This window comes from Parasteatoda tepidariorum, chromosome X2 (genome assembly GCF_043381705.1).
Source record: "Parasteatoda tepidariorum isolate YZ-2023 chromosome X2, CAS_Ptep_4.0, whole genome shotgun sequence".
In the NCBI taxonomy this organism is placed as follows: Eukaryota; Metazoa; Arthropoda; class Arachnida; order Araneae; family Theridiidae; genus Parasteatoda; species Parasteatoda tepidariorum.
The window spans coordinates 47,857,271-47,872,122 of NC_092215.1; the positions used below are offsets into that span (position 1 = coordinate 47,857,271).

The window sequence follows — 14,852 nt, forward strand, 5'->3', positions numbered from 1 at the left end:
TCTAAACAAATGACTAGTAGTTTAGGATCTGGAACAGTAGAACCCCACAATAAGAAAATTTACAATTATAAAGTATATAACACACATTTCCCTCCTCAGCTACCACTCACTTTCATTCGTACTCACTGATATTATCTCATTTACCTTTATTTATGTATTAATTTAACTTTTCACTCTTAGCATTACACTATACATAGAACATTTATATCAATTCATTTTAGAATATAATATATGTTACAATGATGGTAAAAATTAAGTTTTTCAATAAAAAGTTCAGATTTTAAAAAAATAGTCATATTACAGTTCCAAAACTGCACCCACCCCACTACCTACTTGAAAGTAACCATTATAAAGATATAAATTAAATAAATCATTAGATCCATAATTTATCCACTCATACATCAATTAATAAAATACTTAACTTTTCTGAAGCATATTATTTAGCTTTACCTGAAACACTATGAAAATATAAATAAAGAAGAAAAACTGAAACCAAATTTCATAGAGAATAAATTATATCACAACTTCAAAACAAAGTAAAGCAAAAGTATAAAATACATGATTACCTATTTTAAAATGAACAGCTCCTTGTAAATCACCAACATTTATCCAACCATTTTGTCTGTCGATTTGCTAAAAGAATATTTATAAAATTGCAATGGTATTAAGACATCAAAATAATCTAAAGTGATAATTATTACTCACCACATAAAATTAACAAATTTTATATAGAAATTTTAAAGTTTTCAAATTAGAATTTTTTTAATAACAAATTTCAATGATTCCTAATAAAAGTATCTTTTTTACAATTATTCAATTCTCACACATACTTTATCAATATGAATGAAATAACAATGTAGAAAAAAAAATTCACCAGAATATGTATTTCTTCAAATACAAAACTTTTTATTCAAAACTAAAAAAAAAAACAAGAAACCAAAAAACGGGGGGAAATTTTGTTCAGTTTTCCAGCTATTTTGAACTAGATGATTGAGGCAATCTGTAAAAATTCCAGTCATCCTTGAAGTTTATTATGGAGGGTCTGTTACAGTTAATCTGTTGTGTCTTTTAGTGTCAATTTAATCTCTTTGATGTTTCTTTTAAGTGTAGTGAGAAAGGCTCTTTATAATTCCGAAAGAGTAGAGGATTTTTTTCCCTGTGTCAAGAAAAATCTTAAATATTTCTTTCTTAAGATAAAAGATTTTTAAGTGGAGAATGGACGAGGTAGGAATAAATTCTTTATTTGTCCTGTGTATGAGATAGAATCTGTGGTATTTGATAAGGTGCCGTAATTCAAGAATTAATTACTTAATCATTTTCATAGCATTAATTAATGAAGTCTGCAGCAGAACTATGGGAACTTTTCATGTTTGGTTGTACACATATAGAGCTTATCCTGTAATTTTTAACTAATTATAAATTATTGGACTATTGGCCAAATTATAATCTAATAAATTATAATCTAATAAATAAAAATATAATCTGATACTTAATAGCCACTAAAAATGGAACATTATTATATTTATAATGTTTCAAAGTGCCCACATAGCTGCCAATTTGTATTGCCATTGGAATCACTTTCACAAATTAGTAGTAAAATGATAATTAAAGCAGGAAAAATGATCAATAAAATTACTATATGTGTAATATTAATATATATGTAGATGTTAACCTGTTTTTAAGCTATAGACATCTATGGAGGGAAAAACAATTTGTTTTAAACTTTTAAAAGCTTAAATTTGTACATTAAAACCTGAATACTGCAATCATTAAGGAATATTTTTCTTAACGACAGCATAAGTTGGCAGTTAAGCAACCCAGAGAGAAGTTTTAGCACCCTTGGGTGCCATGCTATGCTACACACTTCAGGAGTCATGGATACAAACAGGAAAAAAAATTTAAGATCACACGCATAGGGAAAAAAAAGGGAAAGAGCATTTATAAATTATTTGAATAAATTTTGGAAATTATTTCAATAATTTCTAAAATAAAGTAGTTTCAGTAGTAAAGTAGTTTTCAAATAGTTGTATACCAAAACAAAATAAAAAAACTAATGAGAAAACTAGGAATCTAAGTTAGACTGTTCCAAAAATATAAATAAAATTTCTGAAATTTTTATGCATACCAGCTACTATTGTTTTAGATGTATTTTAAACATGTCCTGAAAATTTGATGCAATTATATTAAGATTAACACATTGCTCAAAAGAATTAAAACTTCAGTTATAGCACATTTTTTAAAAAGATTCATTATTTAATAAATATAATGAATAAAAAATTCTTTTTACTTTTATTTATTAATTTAGGATTTTTATTTATTAATGAAGAAATATAAGCAATATTTAATTATCCGGTAACGACCTAATTATCTGGAATTTCAGTATCAGATATCCTTCCACTTAGTTTTTTTCTGGATTTTAGAATAGCAATTATAAATAATTTACAAGACTGATTATTTAATGCTGGATAATAATTTTCAAAATAATATGAAAAATAGCAAAACACACTTGTTAACATTAATTTCACTAAAAAAAGCTATTTATAATAATAGAATGATATATAATCCAAGCATGATCAAGCAGCCACATTTCTACTTTTAAACAATGTAAAGGCTTCCATATTGTAACTTACAAAAGCAATCATCAAAGTTAACAATTGATTTTGAATGCAGAGGTGAATTAAACATACTCTAAGATTATACATATCAGGAAAAAATAATAGCTAATGATAATATGAATGATAATGAAATAAAAGTGAATGATCATAATAGCTTCCAAGAGAATTTTTAAAAACTATTTGATTGTTGCAAAAATGGTACAATCTCACAACATCATTCATTCTAAACATTTGATAACTATTTCAGTACAAAAATATTGTTCATTACATTTAAGCATTCTAGAATATGATTTAAACCGTTCATTATTTTTATAGAAGTAAATAATACTTGAATGTGAAATATGACTGGTTAAATAAAGAAAATGATACTTCAAAATTAAGAACGCCATCTAAAAGCATCGAGTGTGGTACATGTTGAATAACGATTGCTGCTTAAATAGAAGAATAAAATACCCTGACTTTTCCAGATATGATTTTAAAAAATTCCAGTACAATATCCTAGTATATACTGACAGTGCGATTGTCAAAATATAAAATAAACAACAAAAATTAATGTTTGTAATTTGTACATGATATTGTGTATTATATAAATTAAAAAATATAGCACCACTATACAAAGAAAAAATTGTATTAAAGACAGTTGAAATGTAACATATGAAATAGAAAAAAATATTTAAAAAAAAACAATTTGCCTCACTCAACTTAGTCTTTGTTAAATTTTTTATAGATTTAATTTTGTATTCATGTTTAATCTAATTTTATACATTGCACCTGCATGATGCCAAAAAAGCAAGAATGAACAAGAGTGGAATTTTTAAAGAAAAAAAAAGGTGTGTTCAAGTCTTAATATAAATTAAAATAAAGTGCTATTTTTTACATATATTTAAAAACACTAAAGAGATAAAATTATAAAAAATAATGTCACTTTTTAAATTAATCATTAATTCACTATTATTAATAAAGATAATATTACTAATGATAGTGATATATAATGCAAATTAAATAAAAAATATACCTAATTTATTAAAATTTCTATCAGATTTGTAAAAAATAATAAATGCTGAAATCTAATTATTAATACATTTATTAATATTCCTTTTATACAAAGATAATCTGCACTACAGATACTAGTTTATAAAATATTTCTTTTTAAAATTAAAAAATCTTCTCAATCCTCTAGATATTCTGAATTTAATAGTAATTATAATCAAAGCAAATTTAATATGCAAAGCAAAATAATATTTCAAAAAATAAAATATGCAAAGTATGACAACTGGATAGGAGTTTCCTCTTAGTGATGAATAATATTTTCTCCTATTTTGACTTATATTGATTAAAAAATAAATTCATTATTTTTATATTCATTGAAAATGAAATAAATATTCATAATAATATTAAATAAAATTTGCTAACAAAGAAAGAACTGAGTCTTCATTAAGAAGAAAAAATTAAACTTAAACATCACAGAGAAAAAAACCTTAAAAATTGTTTAGAAATTTATGTCTTTACAAAACAAATGTATTCAAAGCAACAGTACAAGTATTCCGAATATGTTTATTAAAATATTAAATTAATGTTAAAATGAACAGGAATTAAACCCAATCGAAAGTAAAATGATTAATGATACAAAAAGTAAGCTGTATCATCTTTAAACCTCGCCCAAAGGAAATGCATTTAAATAGTAAATTAGATGAGAACAACATAAAACAAGATGTTAAAAAAAGGGCAGCTTATTTTTCACCCTATTATAAAATAAAAAATAAATTAGAGATTTAAACATAATTAGGAGTGAAAACAAGACTGAAAAAATTTACAAGGAAAAGAGAGGAAAGCAAAAATTATGTAACTACCTTCTATTATCTTTAAATATATTAAAAAAGGTAAAGTGAAATAAAAATAGTGGATTTAAAAAATGCAAAATATCTATCAATTTATAATAAAAATAAATTTTTGGAAGATATCAGGGGTCAATACAGGTGCAAATTGGGGCCAATTTGTGGCTTCTTCACAACATTTGAATATTAAAAAACAGTCCACTCACTAAATTATAATTTACAAAAACAGCCCATTCACAAAATTATAATTTGTAAAAACAGCCCCTTTGCAAAATTTCACTTCATAAAAATGATTACACAAAATTGCTCCACTGATGATTCTCGAATAAAAAAGACAAAAAATGACATGATTTTATGACAGCATCGTCAAGAATCAAAATGATCAGAACTCAAATTCAAAATACACTTGTCATAATAGTGTGTTAAAAATATCAGAGTAGGGGAAAACCACGAGAAAAAAGCAGAAAAAATGATAAATAACTACCAAAAAAATTATCACCAAACATTGTGACATTAAGATTGAATCGTAACAAATCAAACATGTCAGAAAAAGATAATCCAAAATCGAAATTTGCACATCATAATAGCATTGTTTTAAAAATATTGGAATTTGAAAAACCATGTGAAAAGGGTCGAAAAATTATAAATAGTAGTAACTATGAACGACATAGTAAAACTATCTAACTAGTAAATAGTAGAAATAGTAAAACTATCTAACTATGTAAAATTATGATAGAATCATCAGGAATTGAAAGTTTCAAAAAAAAGTAAGGGCTAAAATTCAAAATTCGCATATCAGAACAAGATATTAAATACATAAAAATAAATTTTAAAAAAACATAGGGAAGCAGCAAAAAAATTATGTAAAAACAGGTGAGCTTACAAAAAAAACTGAATGTTCTGTATTAATTAGAAATTTCTAAAAATAATATACATTTTTCACAAAAAGGCCCTAAAAACCTGGATTTTGGATCAAAACCAGGATATTATGGTAATGCTTTAGGATTTCTATGCGGAGCAGCAGTCTCTTCCTGCGAGTTTAATTAAATTCATTTATGAAGACTTGATGATAAGGGATTAATGAAATTTACATTAAAAGCATTAATGATTTGTAAGAGATTATGAAACATTATTTATTCCAATAAATGTCTTAACCAAGAATAATAATAGACAATCTGAAGTTTATTCACCCTTTTATCTGTTATGGAGCCTAGCAACCAAAAACCATTTTCCAGTTGAAAACTGTTTAAGTCATAAAACCAGGGAATGCTACGATTCTGTGAAATTTAACTCCATGCCAAATGGGCAAACACAAAACTCTTGCACAGAAAATCTGTTCTGCAGGAAATGTTGACCCAAAAATCGCATGCTTGGCCCTTGTTAAATTAAACTCCCCAACTTTTCCAGATATTAGCTTAGACCTCCAGATCTAACCAGAATATTAATTTTAAAACTCACATAACATTTTTAAGGAAAAATTAAATATCAATTAAGTCTGATAAGTGGACAAAAAAAGTATAATAGTTAAAAGATTTAAACCATCATTCATTGTATCAACTTTTAATTATTTCTGTGATATAACTCAGAAGTATATAAACATTTTGGAGTATGATTTATTGTTTCATGATTTTTATGAAGTTAAATATCATCTAACAATGGAATGTGAATTAAAATTAAACTATTTCATGTGTTTTACACAATAAGATGAGTAAATAACTGTGCTGCAGAAGCCGTGAAATTCGAATCTGATTTTTTAGATAGTGAAGAATTATTGAAAGCTGGTAGTCACAAAAAAATTCAAGCAACTCCAAAAAGGAAATATTTTATGAATAATTATAACTGCTTTTGATCAGCTTTAGGATTATCGTATAATTAATGAGAATTTGGTAGAAATTGAGAAAAGTAAAAAAATGTGATAAAGCAACTACTTTAAAAATTTATGTGAGTTAAGCTATCACTTAATATTCTTTAAATTAATTAAAATTTTGAAAAAAAATTTATTTAGACCTTTAATACAATATTCAGAGCATATACATTCAAATTTTAAAAAAACAGAGACAAATTTAATCATACCGCATCAGATCGTAGAATTTTACTTTTGAGCCATGATAAATAGTACACACGGACTCTAGATTTCTTGCCAGATATGGATACTAAAATATTTTGACCTTCTAAAACTTCCATCTGTTGAAAACGTCTTCTGGATATAAGCTGGTAAACTTTACCCTGTCCACTTCTGTCAAGTAACATCAATCCAGTTTCAGTACCAATTAACAAGTTTACACCTACAAAAGGAAAAAAAAGCTGAATAAGCTCTACATTGCAACAAACAGAATCCAATGTGATACCATATTGTGCTGTTACATCTGCTTAAAAACATTAGCTTTTTAACTGTCAAAATAAAACATTGAACCTTAAATGAAATTTAGAGAAAAATCAATCTGCTTTCCTCAACGCAAAATGGTATTTACCAATATTCAGTTCAGATATGATGCATAAAGTAGAATAAATTATTAACAAGTGCCTGACAATGAAACAAACAAAAAAAATAGAAAACACCATGGCCTACCTTCTAAATATCTTAAAAATAATTTTTATATGTTAAGAATTGATTTGTTACAGAATAAGTTGATTTCTCTGAATTTGTTTTTTATACATATATCAATTAATCAATTCAATAATATTAAATTAATTGATCAAACGCATAGGCAAAGCAAACAAACAAACAAATATTAAGAAACAATCCGATAGGAACACAGACACTAATCGGAAACTGCTAGACGGGTTGCAAATTATGTGCAATATAGAAGGATAACATAAAATAATTCTAAATCTATTTATTTTTCCCGTAGTTCCAAATGTGTTGGACATTTATAACCAATTTACAACAGAGAGGCTCAAAAAGTTTGCCATTACATCAAGGTTACATGGAATGATGCATAATCTCACACATACAACTTTCAAGCCACTATAGCTGCTTGTAACCTCTGATGACATATAATTTTAAAATTTCTTTTTTCTGCCTGCTTTGCCTTTTAATTTTGGCCATGTTATTTTGAAGCAACCTGTTTAGTATGTACATTTAATAAAATAAGTGGAACAGCTATATATAAAATAAAATAGTATTTTAACTAATGCAATAACATAAATGGAAATATTTTGGGTCAATTTATGTATGAAATTTAAATTGAAAGTGATTACCTACTTAATTGTAAGAAACAAGTAATTAGAGATAGAAAAAATTGAAAAACTAAATAAATTGTAAAATCACCAAAAAAAATGCTGACAATCATACCCTTTTAATAACTGCCTACAAAACAGTGTGGATTTTAATTACATTTAAAACATTTCTATTATTTCTTTTTTTAAAATAATGAAAGCTAGAATGTATGACAAATTTTTGTCTAATTCATAGTTAAAGAACGCTGTTTCTCCAAAATTAATTTGAAGATTATTTTTTAAAAAAATAATTACATTAAACTATTTTTAAAGTTAAAAAAAGTTTAAAATTCATTTTATAACAAATATTAAACTAACTAAAACACTCATGCTGAGAGTAAACATGAAATTTTTCAGTAATTTTATCTAAATAAATGAAAAAACAACAGGGCTCCAAGAAATATTTTGAATTATTATGAATGTTACACACCCCACAAGGCAGCACAAAGAATTTCCGAATTAAATTTTTTCTTGTACTTTCTAATTTCAGGAGTATCTGGTGTGATTTCATGAGGTGATGGTGTAACATTAACATTGATCTGAGACAGCTTTTGGGGTGATGGGGAAGATCCACTTCCTGCTCCAAATCCAAAAGTCAAAAAAGATCTCTGTTTATGGTGGAACTAAATGGAACAAGAAATAAAATTAAGAAACAATGCTTATAGATGACATTAAATAAGACAAAGAGAATGGTTTTTTTTAAAAATAGGTGTTAAAATTAACACTTTTATAAATGTGCAAGTATGAATATGTTGCAGGCTAAATGAAAACTCATGCTTGTTGCAAACCAATGTAACCATTACAGTAATTTTTCAAAAAGCCAGGCTCATTCATTAAAAGCATCTGTATTTTCATATGATTCAAACAATTTTAAGGCTTATTGAAATGAGTCCAGACACTTTTAGGCTAATTAAAAGCTACGTTATTCACAGGGTTATTAGTCACTATATTTCTTTATTCAAGAGTTATTACAATAAGCTGGAGCAAATTTTGGGCGATTGAGTAAATCTTCCATTTTTGTTAGCCATGTTAACAGATGTGAACAGATTGTAATAAACTTGTAAGTTACTGCAGAAGAAAATACTGAGGACTTTCCCATGAGCCTGGTGCAACTTCAAGGATAATCACTTCTTCCTCACAAACTTTAGCAGTAAATGATTAAGTTTGCCCAGAACTTTCCAGCTATTAAATCTTCACTGTCCTAATGGTTGATGATACAGTAAGTTCAGAGACTGAAACTATTTGATGCTGTTGCAAATCAGTTTTTTTCAGTGGCTGTAAACTAAAGTAGAATTTTTCATACAAACAGCTTATTTTTTAAAAAAATTATTAGAACTTAAGCATTTGTCTGCATGACCTTATGTTAAATTATCTGCTTAAATTATTTATATTTAAAGGTAGACAAATTTCTTTAAATTTTAATTTATTATCATATAAATACATTACTCTTGCTACTAATAGGAACCTATTTCCTGTCATTACAAAGAATCTGTAATAATTGGAGTCTCTTTAAATAGCAGATACCTGGCTCTCCTTCTCTCTACATAAACATATGAGCTTAAGACACAAAATCTACAACCCTCAATGTTTCTGAAAATAAACTAATATAACAGCAACGGATTTGATGGTCTAAACAGGACATGTTGGATTATTTGTAATTATAATATTAAATTAAAATACATAATAACTAACAAAACAATTGTGAATAAAATATGAAGCAGCAATTAATCAGTAAAATATTTCAATTCAGTAAAAAAAAATTATTTTGATTATAACGAAATTTCATATTACATCATCAGCTCTATATTCTTTTGCTCCAAGAACATGTTGAGAGGAATGTTGAGGAAATAAATCTGGTAGAGCTCCACCTGGATGGCAGCCTGCCATTCCTATGTTTGCAGGAGTGCTTTGTGAAGACTCCAAACGCTGTCCATGCTGTAACCTAGCAACATCTTGCAAAACTGGGCTCACATGATCCTTGTGATCCTTTCGTTCTTTTGAACTAGATTCCTGAAGCATCAAGTAATCAATGTCAATCAAAGATGCATTTTCCTACTTCATGCATTTTATAAGCTTCTATTTAATTTTACTATTATGAACCAGAGAGAAACTTAGAATTCCTAACATTAATTAAAGTAATATTACTATTTTCATTTGTAGACTACTAACAACTAATAATTCCTGTAAGAGCTTGAATATAATTTTTTAAGGACAAACCTGATTTGCTTTAGCATCTTCATCATCAGGAGTAGGAGGAAGAGGACGATTAGGTGCTTGACTAGACACTGAAATATAAAACCAATAAGTAAGAACAAGGAAGATTAGATACATTCATATGTAGGGCAAACAACTCTTGAGCTTTGATATTTCATTCTCAGTTTAATAAATTTAATTTCAAACAAATCATCACGATATTTAATAATTTCAAGAAACATAGAAAGGTTAAAAGTGCTAACAAAATTTGAAATACTTCTGATACACTGCCTAACGTTATAAAAGCAATATTTATTTCCTTATTATGGCTAGGATAAATATTCCTCAAAAAGTACTTATGTTGGCAGCTATGTATTGTATCATACTTGTATTTGTATGAATATAATATAAATATACTAATTAAAATAAAAAATATATTTCAATTCTTTATAAAGTTATCAAAATTTCCACAAACAAAATTTCATTTGAGAGCAAAATCTGAAGAAAAATTGAAAGATGAACAGCATTTACATAGTCAAAATATAATTAAAATGAATTGCGTTTTTCATTTTGTCACATTCATAAAATAACAAAAAGTTTTCCATTTATTTACCTTTCTGAACTAAAGCTCGTAGTGTATCAGTATTATAACAGTCAGGTGGCCTGTAATAAAACAAATATGTATTACAATAAAACAACAGAATTGAAAATTTCAAGACGATAAAAAATTGGTACTATGATCACTATAAGTATCTTTTAGTTAGACTGGAATATTCTTAGGTTTCTTAAAATCAACTTTTAAATTTTTCCTCAGAGGGTGCATAGCCAAATTATTCGACAAAAAATAAGCACCTTTTAAGCACTTTTCAAGCACTCAATAAATATTTTAAGCACTTTATCATAACTAAGCAGGGTTGGAAAGTTTTTGTCAATTGGTTTTATCTTGTTTTAACCATCATGCCAAAAGAAGAAAAAACTTTCGGCATTGTTTTTGACAATTGGGTCAAAAATCATGAAGTTTTGAATAATGTAAAACAAATAGTGTTTTCATATGCTACAGACTGACAATACGTGAAATAGATTGGGGTTGAATCAATTGTGGAAACGTTGAATAGAACAATGCGAACTGTGTCTTTTTGCATAATTCATGGCGAAAATCAACATGGTAAAGGAAAAATCTCAATTTGAAAAAGGGAAAATTAAGCACTTTTCAAAAACATCCAATGAAAAAAGCACCTTTAAGGTCCATTAAAAAAGCGAAAATAAGCACCTTTAAGCACTTTTTAAAAACCCTATGCACTCTGCTTTATTAAGTAACAAAAAAAACATACATGAAATATAACATTTATGTCACTACATGAAAACCTGAATTTTATTAACAAATATGTATATTTTGATTTTTTAAAATATTCATTAGAATAGGTTATTATGTAGATTCTCAGAGAGATTAATGTTTTCATGCAGATTCTTGGTGGTCATGTACCTTTCTTGATAGCGCTAATTAAATAGATGAGAATGTAATTAAATGCACGTATGAACATTCACTCTCAATGAGATACAAGATGGAAAACATTAAACATATTCTAATACAAAGTTACAGTTAACATATATCAGCTCACAGTTCTTTATAGCTGATGCCATATCTCCCCCTATAAACATTTAGTCTACTCGGGACTTTCACAATTCTCCAAGAATGAGTAACAACAGCTTTTGAAGATTTATCTTTCTTCTGAGTCAAGACTGATGAATCTGGATCTCATTCTGGCAAGCTGATTTTGTAATTTTCTTTAGAAGAAGCTTCTTCCAAATCATCTTTCAGCAGATGAATCTGTAGCTTACAGGGTGGCCACTCAAATGAGATTTCAAATTTCCCTGATTTTTCCTGGTTTTCCAGATAAAAATCTTAAAATTTCCAGGTCTTTGTTTTTTTTCTGATAAAGTGTAGGATGTGTACAAGGAAAGTGTCTATATTATAGAATATTTTATTCAAAATGTTATTTTTTTAACACATCCTGAAAAAAAAAATTTTCTTTGACAATTTGGCAAGATTTTTTATTTATTTTTTAATGTTTTGGTACAAAATTTTGAATCACAAATCATATATTGACCAACAAAAGAGTAAAGTTAAATATTAATATATAGTTAGTTCTTAAAAAAACTCTTTTGCTCGGTTTGCTGAGAAAAAATAATTCACAGTTTTCTTTGAATGGGAATACAAAAGCCTTCAGAAAAAGAGTGCAATATAAAATCTATTATTATTAAATTATAACCAACTAATTTTTGGAGAATTTTATTAAGTTAAAAATACAAAAACCTTCAGTCAAAATGGAAAAAAATTACCATGAAAGCATCGGAACAAACTTGAGCCATAAATGGATTCAGCCCAAGGAGCGAATTTAAAAACAGAAGCTAATATCCTAATCCCTTCTTCCACCTCCACCACAATNCGGATGCATTTAAAAATATGAACTCTATCAAAAAATAATAATAGCTTCTATCTAGGATCTTCAGGATTAGGTATTGATGGTTGCAATGCGCCACCACACAACTTATCAAATGTTTTCCGATTTACTCAGTTGTTATCACCAATAGCAGCTAAAAGTTTATATCCAGCCTCCTTTAATATTTTTAAAACATGCAAAAGTATGGGTTAACTGCTGTTTGTCTGGCCATTGGAAATAAGCCTACAATATCTTTATTTTTTGAAAATATAGAGCATATTAAAAATCTCTGTAAAGTTGAAGGTTTTCCAGGTGGGTGGCCACCCTGAGCTTTGAGCTAGAGCCTGGAATCAAATGCTTTCTATCCTGTTGCAGCACTTGTTGCCTTTTTAAACCAAGTATGACATTGATGATTCAGCTTTTCGCTGTACAGTACCAATAGCCTTCCGAGTAGTTATCCGTATCTTTTCAACGGGATGTATTTGGTTTCAATTTATGGGCATTGTGCCTTTTAATCAGTAATATTTTTTCTGCTTTTCTATTAGTTTCTCTTCTTTTTCCTCTAATTTCTCCTTCTCAACAAGTTGTGGTTGAAGTAGTGAAATTGTTAAATGTAAGGTTGATTGTAGTCTATGTCCCATAGACAATTAAGTAGGATTGTAGCTATTCTTTAAGGGTGACGTTCTAAACCTCAACAAAGCCAAGTAAGGATCTTTAGACGTTTTGAATTTTAATTCAATTATCTTCCCTGCTGCTTTAACAAAACTTTTGCATTGAGGATATCTTGCACTCGAAATTATATGCTTAAGGCCATACACTTTTACGAAGCCTTGGAACTCTGCTTTTCTAGCAACTTCAAATTGTGGTTCATTATCTAACCTTACAATTCCAGAATTTGGGTAGATTAAGGACATTCATAAACTAATTTGTTTACTGATACTAGGCCAATATACTGCACATTCAATTCAGAGCTTAAGAATTTGCGTACTTTTAATGATGGTGGTAATTAACTTTTCCTCATTACAAATAAAAGATTTAAGATACTTGAACTTCTTCCTTTTACTTGAAAATTATCATTAAAAACTTAAAAATACTTAATATAACTTACAAAGGTCTGGGAGGATCAGAAGCCAATAAAGTACCATCATTCTGAACTAAGCCATCATCTTCTTCATCTTCATCATCAGAATCAGAAACAATTGGTGGAGGAGGTGGTGGAAACTCAGGAGAACTACCATTTAAAACAGAATATTCATCACATAAAATTGGCAGTTGCACATTAGAATGGTTAGGACTGGAGGAATTATCAGTAACTGACATGTCAGCCAAATGTGATGACACGTCTAATTCCTGAAATATAATTTCAAAACACAAATAAAATAAACAGTGATAAAAAAACAAAAAGAGCAAGTAAAAAAGAAAAAATTAAACTAAGAAGTCTTAAAGTCAAGTTGAGAAAATTATATAGTAAAGATAAAAATGTTACAGTTGTGGTTCCTACATGCAAGCGTACAATGCTTGAATGATTATTATGTTCTTAAATTATTGTCATAACATAAAATAAATTAAAATATAAATCTAATTTCATTATAAGTTAACAAATCAAAACATATATAAAGATAAAATTCAGAACCTTTAATTTCGTTCATTTAGTTAAATTTAAGTTATTGCTGAAAAGTTGTTAAAAGTGTTCAGTCCCTCGACGAAATTGCGTAGAAATTTCCTTACTAAGTACCAGTTTTCCATTAAATACATTAAAAATTTATCGTAGGTTAAACTGGTTTTTTCAAAGTCAGCAGAAAATTTGGAAAGAGCATTGACTAATGCTAAGAAAGCTAATAATGATTTCAAAAACAAACTCCTGCCTGAAATTGAACTTGTAAGACTTAAGTACAAACCAAAAATTTAACATTACTTCCCTACAGTCTAATCGAAAATAAGATTACTATCGAAATACTACTAATCGAAAATAAGATTAATATGTAAATATATATAATTTCTTAATAAAATTTCCAACAAAGCATAATTATTCAACAAGTTATATATTAAGGAGATTTTACGTAAGTTAATATCCAGAATTTTTGAGCAAAGTAAGATAAAGTGCTTGAACTAACCGTAGTACCACAGTAGAATTTACCAGTAATATTTTCCTTCTAATTTTTGCTAGTTATCATCTTGGAACATTTTTAAGCCTGAAAACCATGCCTTGCCATTTTGAGTTATAAATTGCAGAACATTTAAAAACATAAGGTTTTAAGTCTTTTTTTTTTCCAAATTTAAAACTTCTAAGCAGTGGAGACTTTTAAAATTTGCATTATTACAGTTTTTATGAATTCTGAGAAAGATATGTTATTCCTATATGAAATTCTGTTCAATTGTACTGACATCTTATAGGAAAAAGGAATAAAATTTTCTAGTTGTTTACAACTTTGAAACGGGAATTCAGTTTCTCTTCTTTAACTGATAACTTACTAAATAATGTTCATTAAAAGTTCCAGGGTACTTTAATAGAATTTCTATAGGTGTATAATTACTATATCGTTGGATAT

The 14,852-nt window shown here is 27.4% G+C and overlaps 1 protein-coding gene across 2 annotated transcripts in view; it reads right to left on the minus strand.

Moving 5' to 3' along the window:
* The window catches only part of LOC107449496 (serine/threonine-protein kinase mig-15), a 64,419-nt gene that overhangs the window by 22,415 nt on the left and 27,152 nt on the right, over positions 1-14,852 (minus strand). For both annotated transcript variants that reach the window (XM_043045543.2, XM_043045542.2), the window contains exons 16-22: positions 13,412-13,653; positions 10,476-10,525; positions 9,887-9,954; positions 9,461-9,679; positions 8,100-8,292; positions 6,524-6,735; positions 567-633 (exon numbers count right to left, since the gene is read on the minus strand). In XM_043045543.2, coding sequence (XP_042901477.1) covers positions 567-633; positions 6,524-6,735; positions 8,100-8,292; positions 9,461-9,679; positions 9,887-9,954; positions 10,476-10,525; positions 13,412-13,653 — 1,051 coding nt within the window. The remainder of the gene's footprint in view (positions 1-566; positions 634-6,523; positions 6,736-8,099; positions 8,293-9,460; positions 9,680-9,886; positions 9,955-10,475; positions 10,526-13,411; positions 13,654-14,852) is intronic.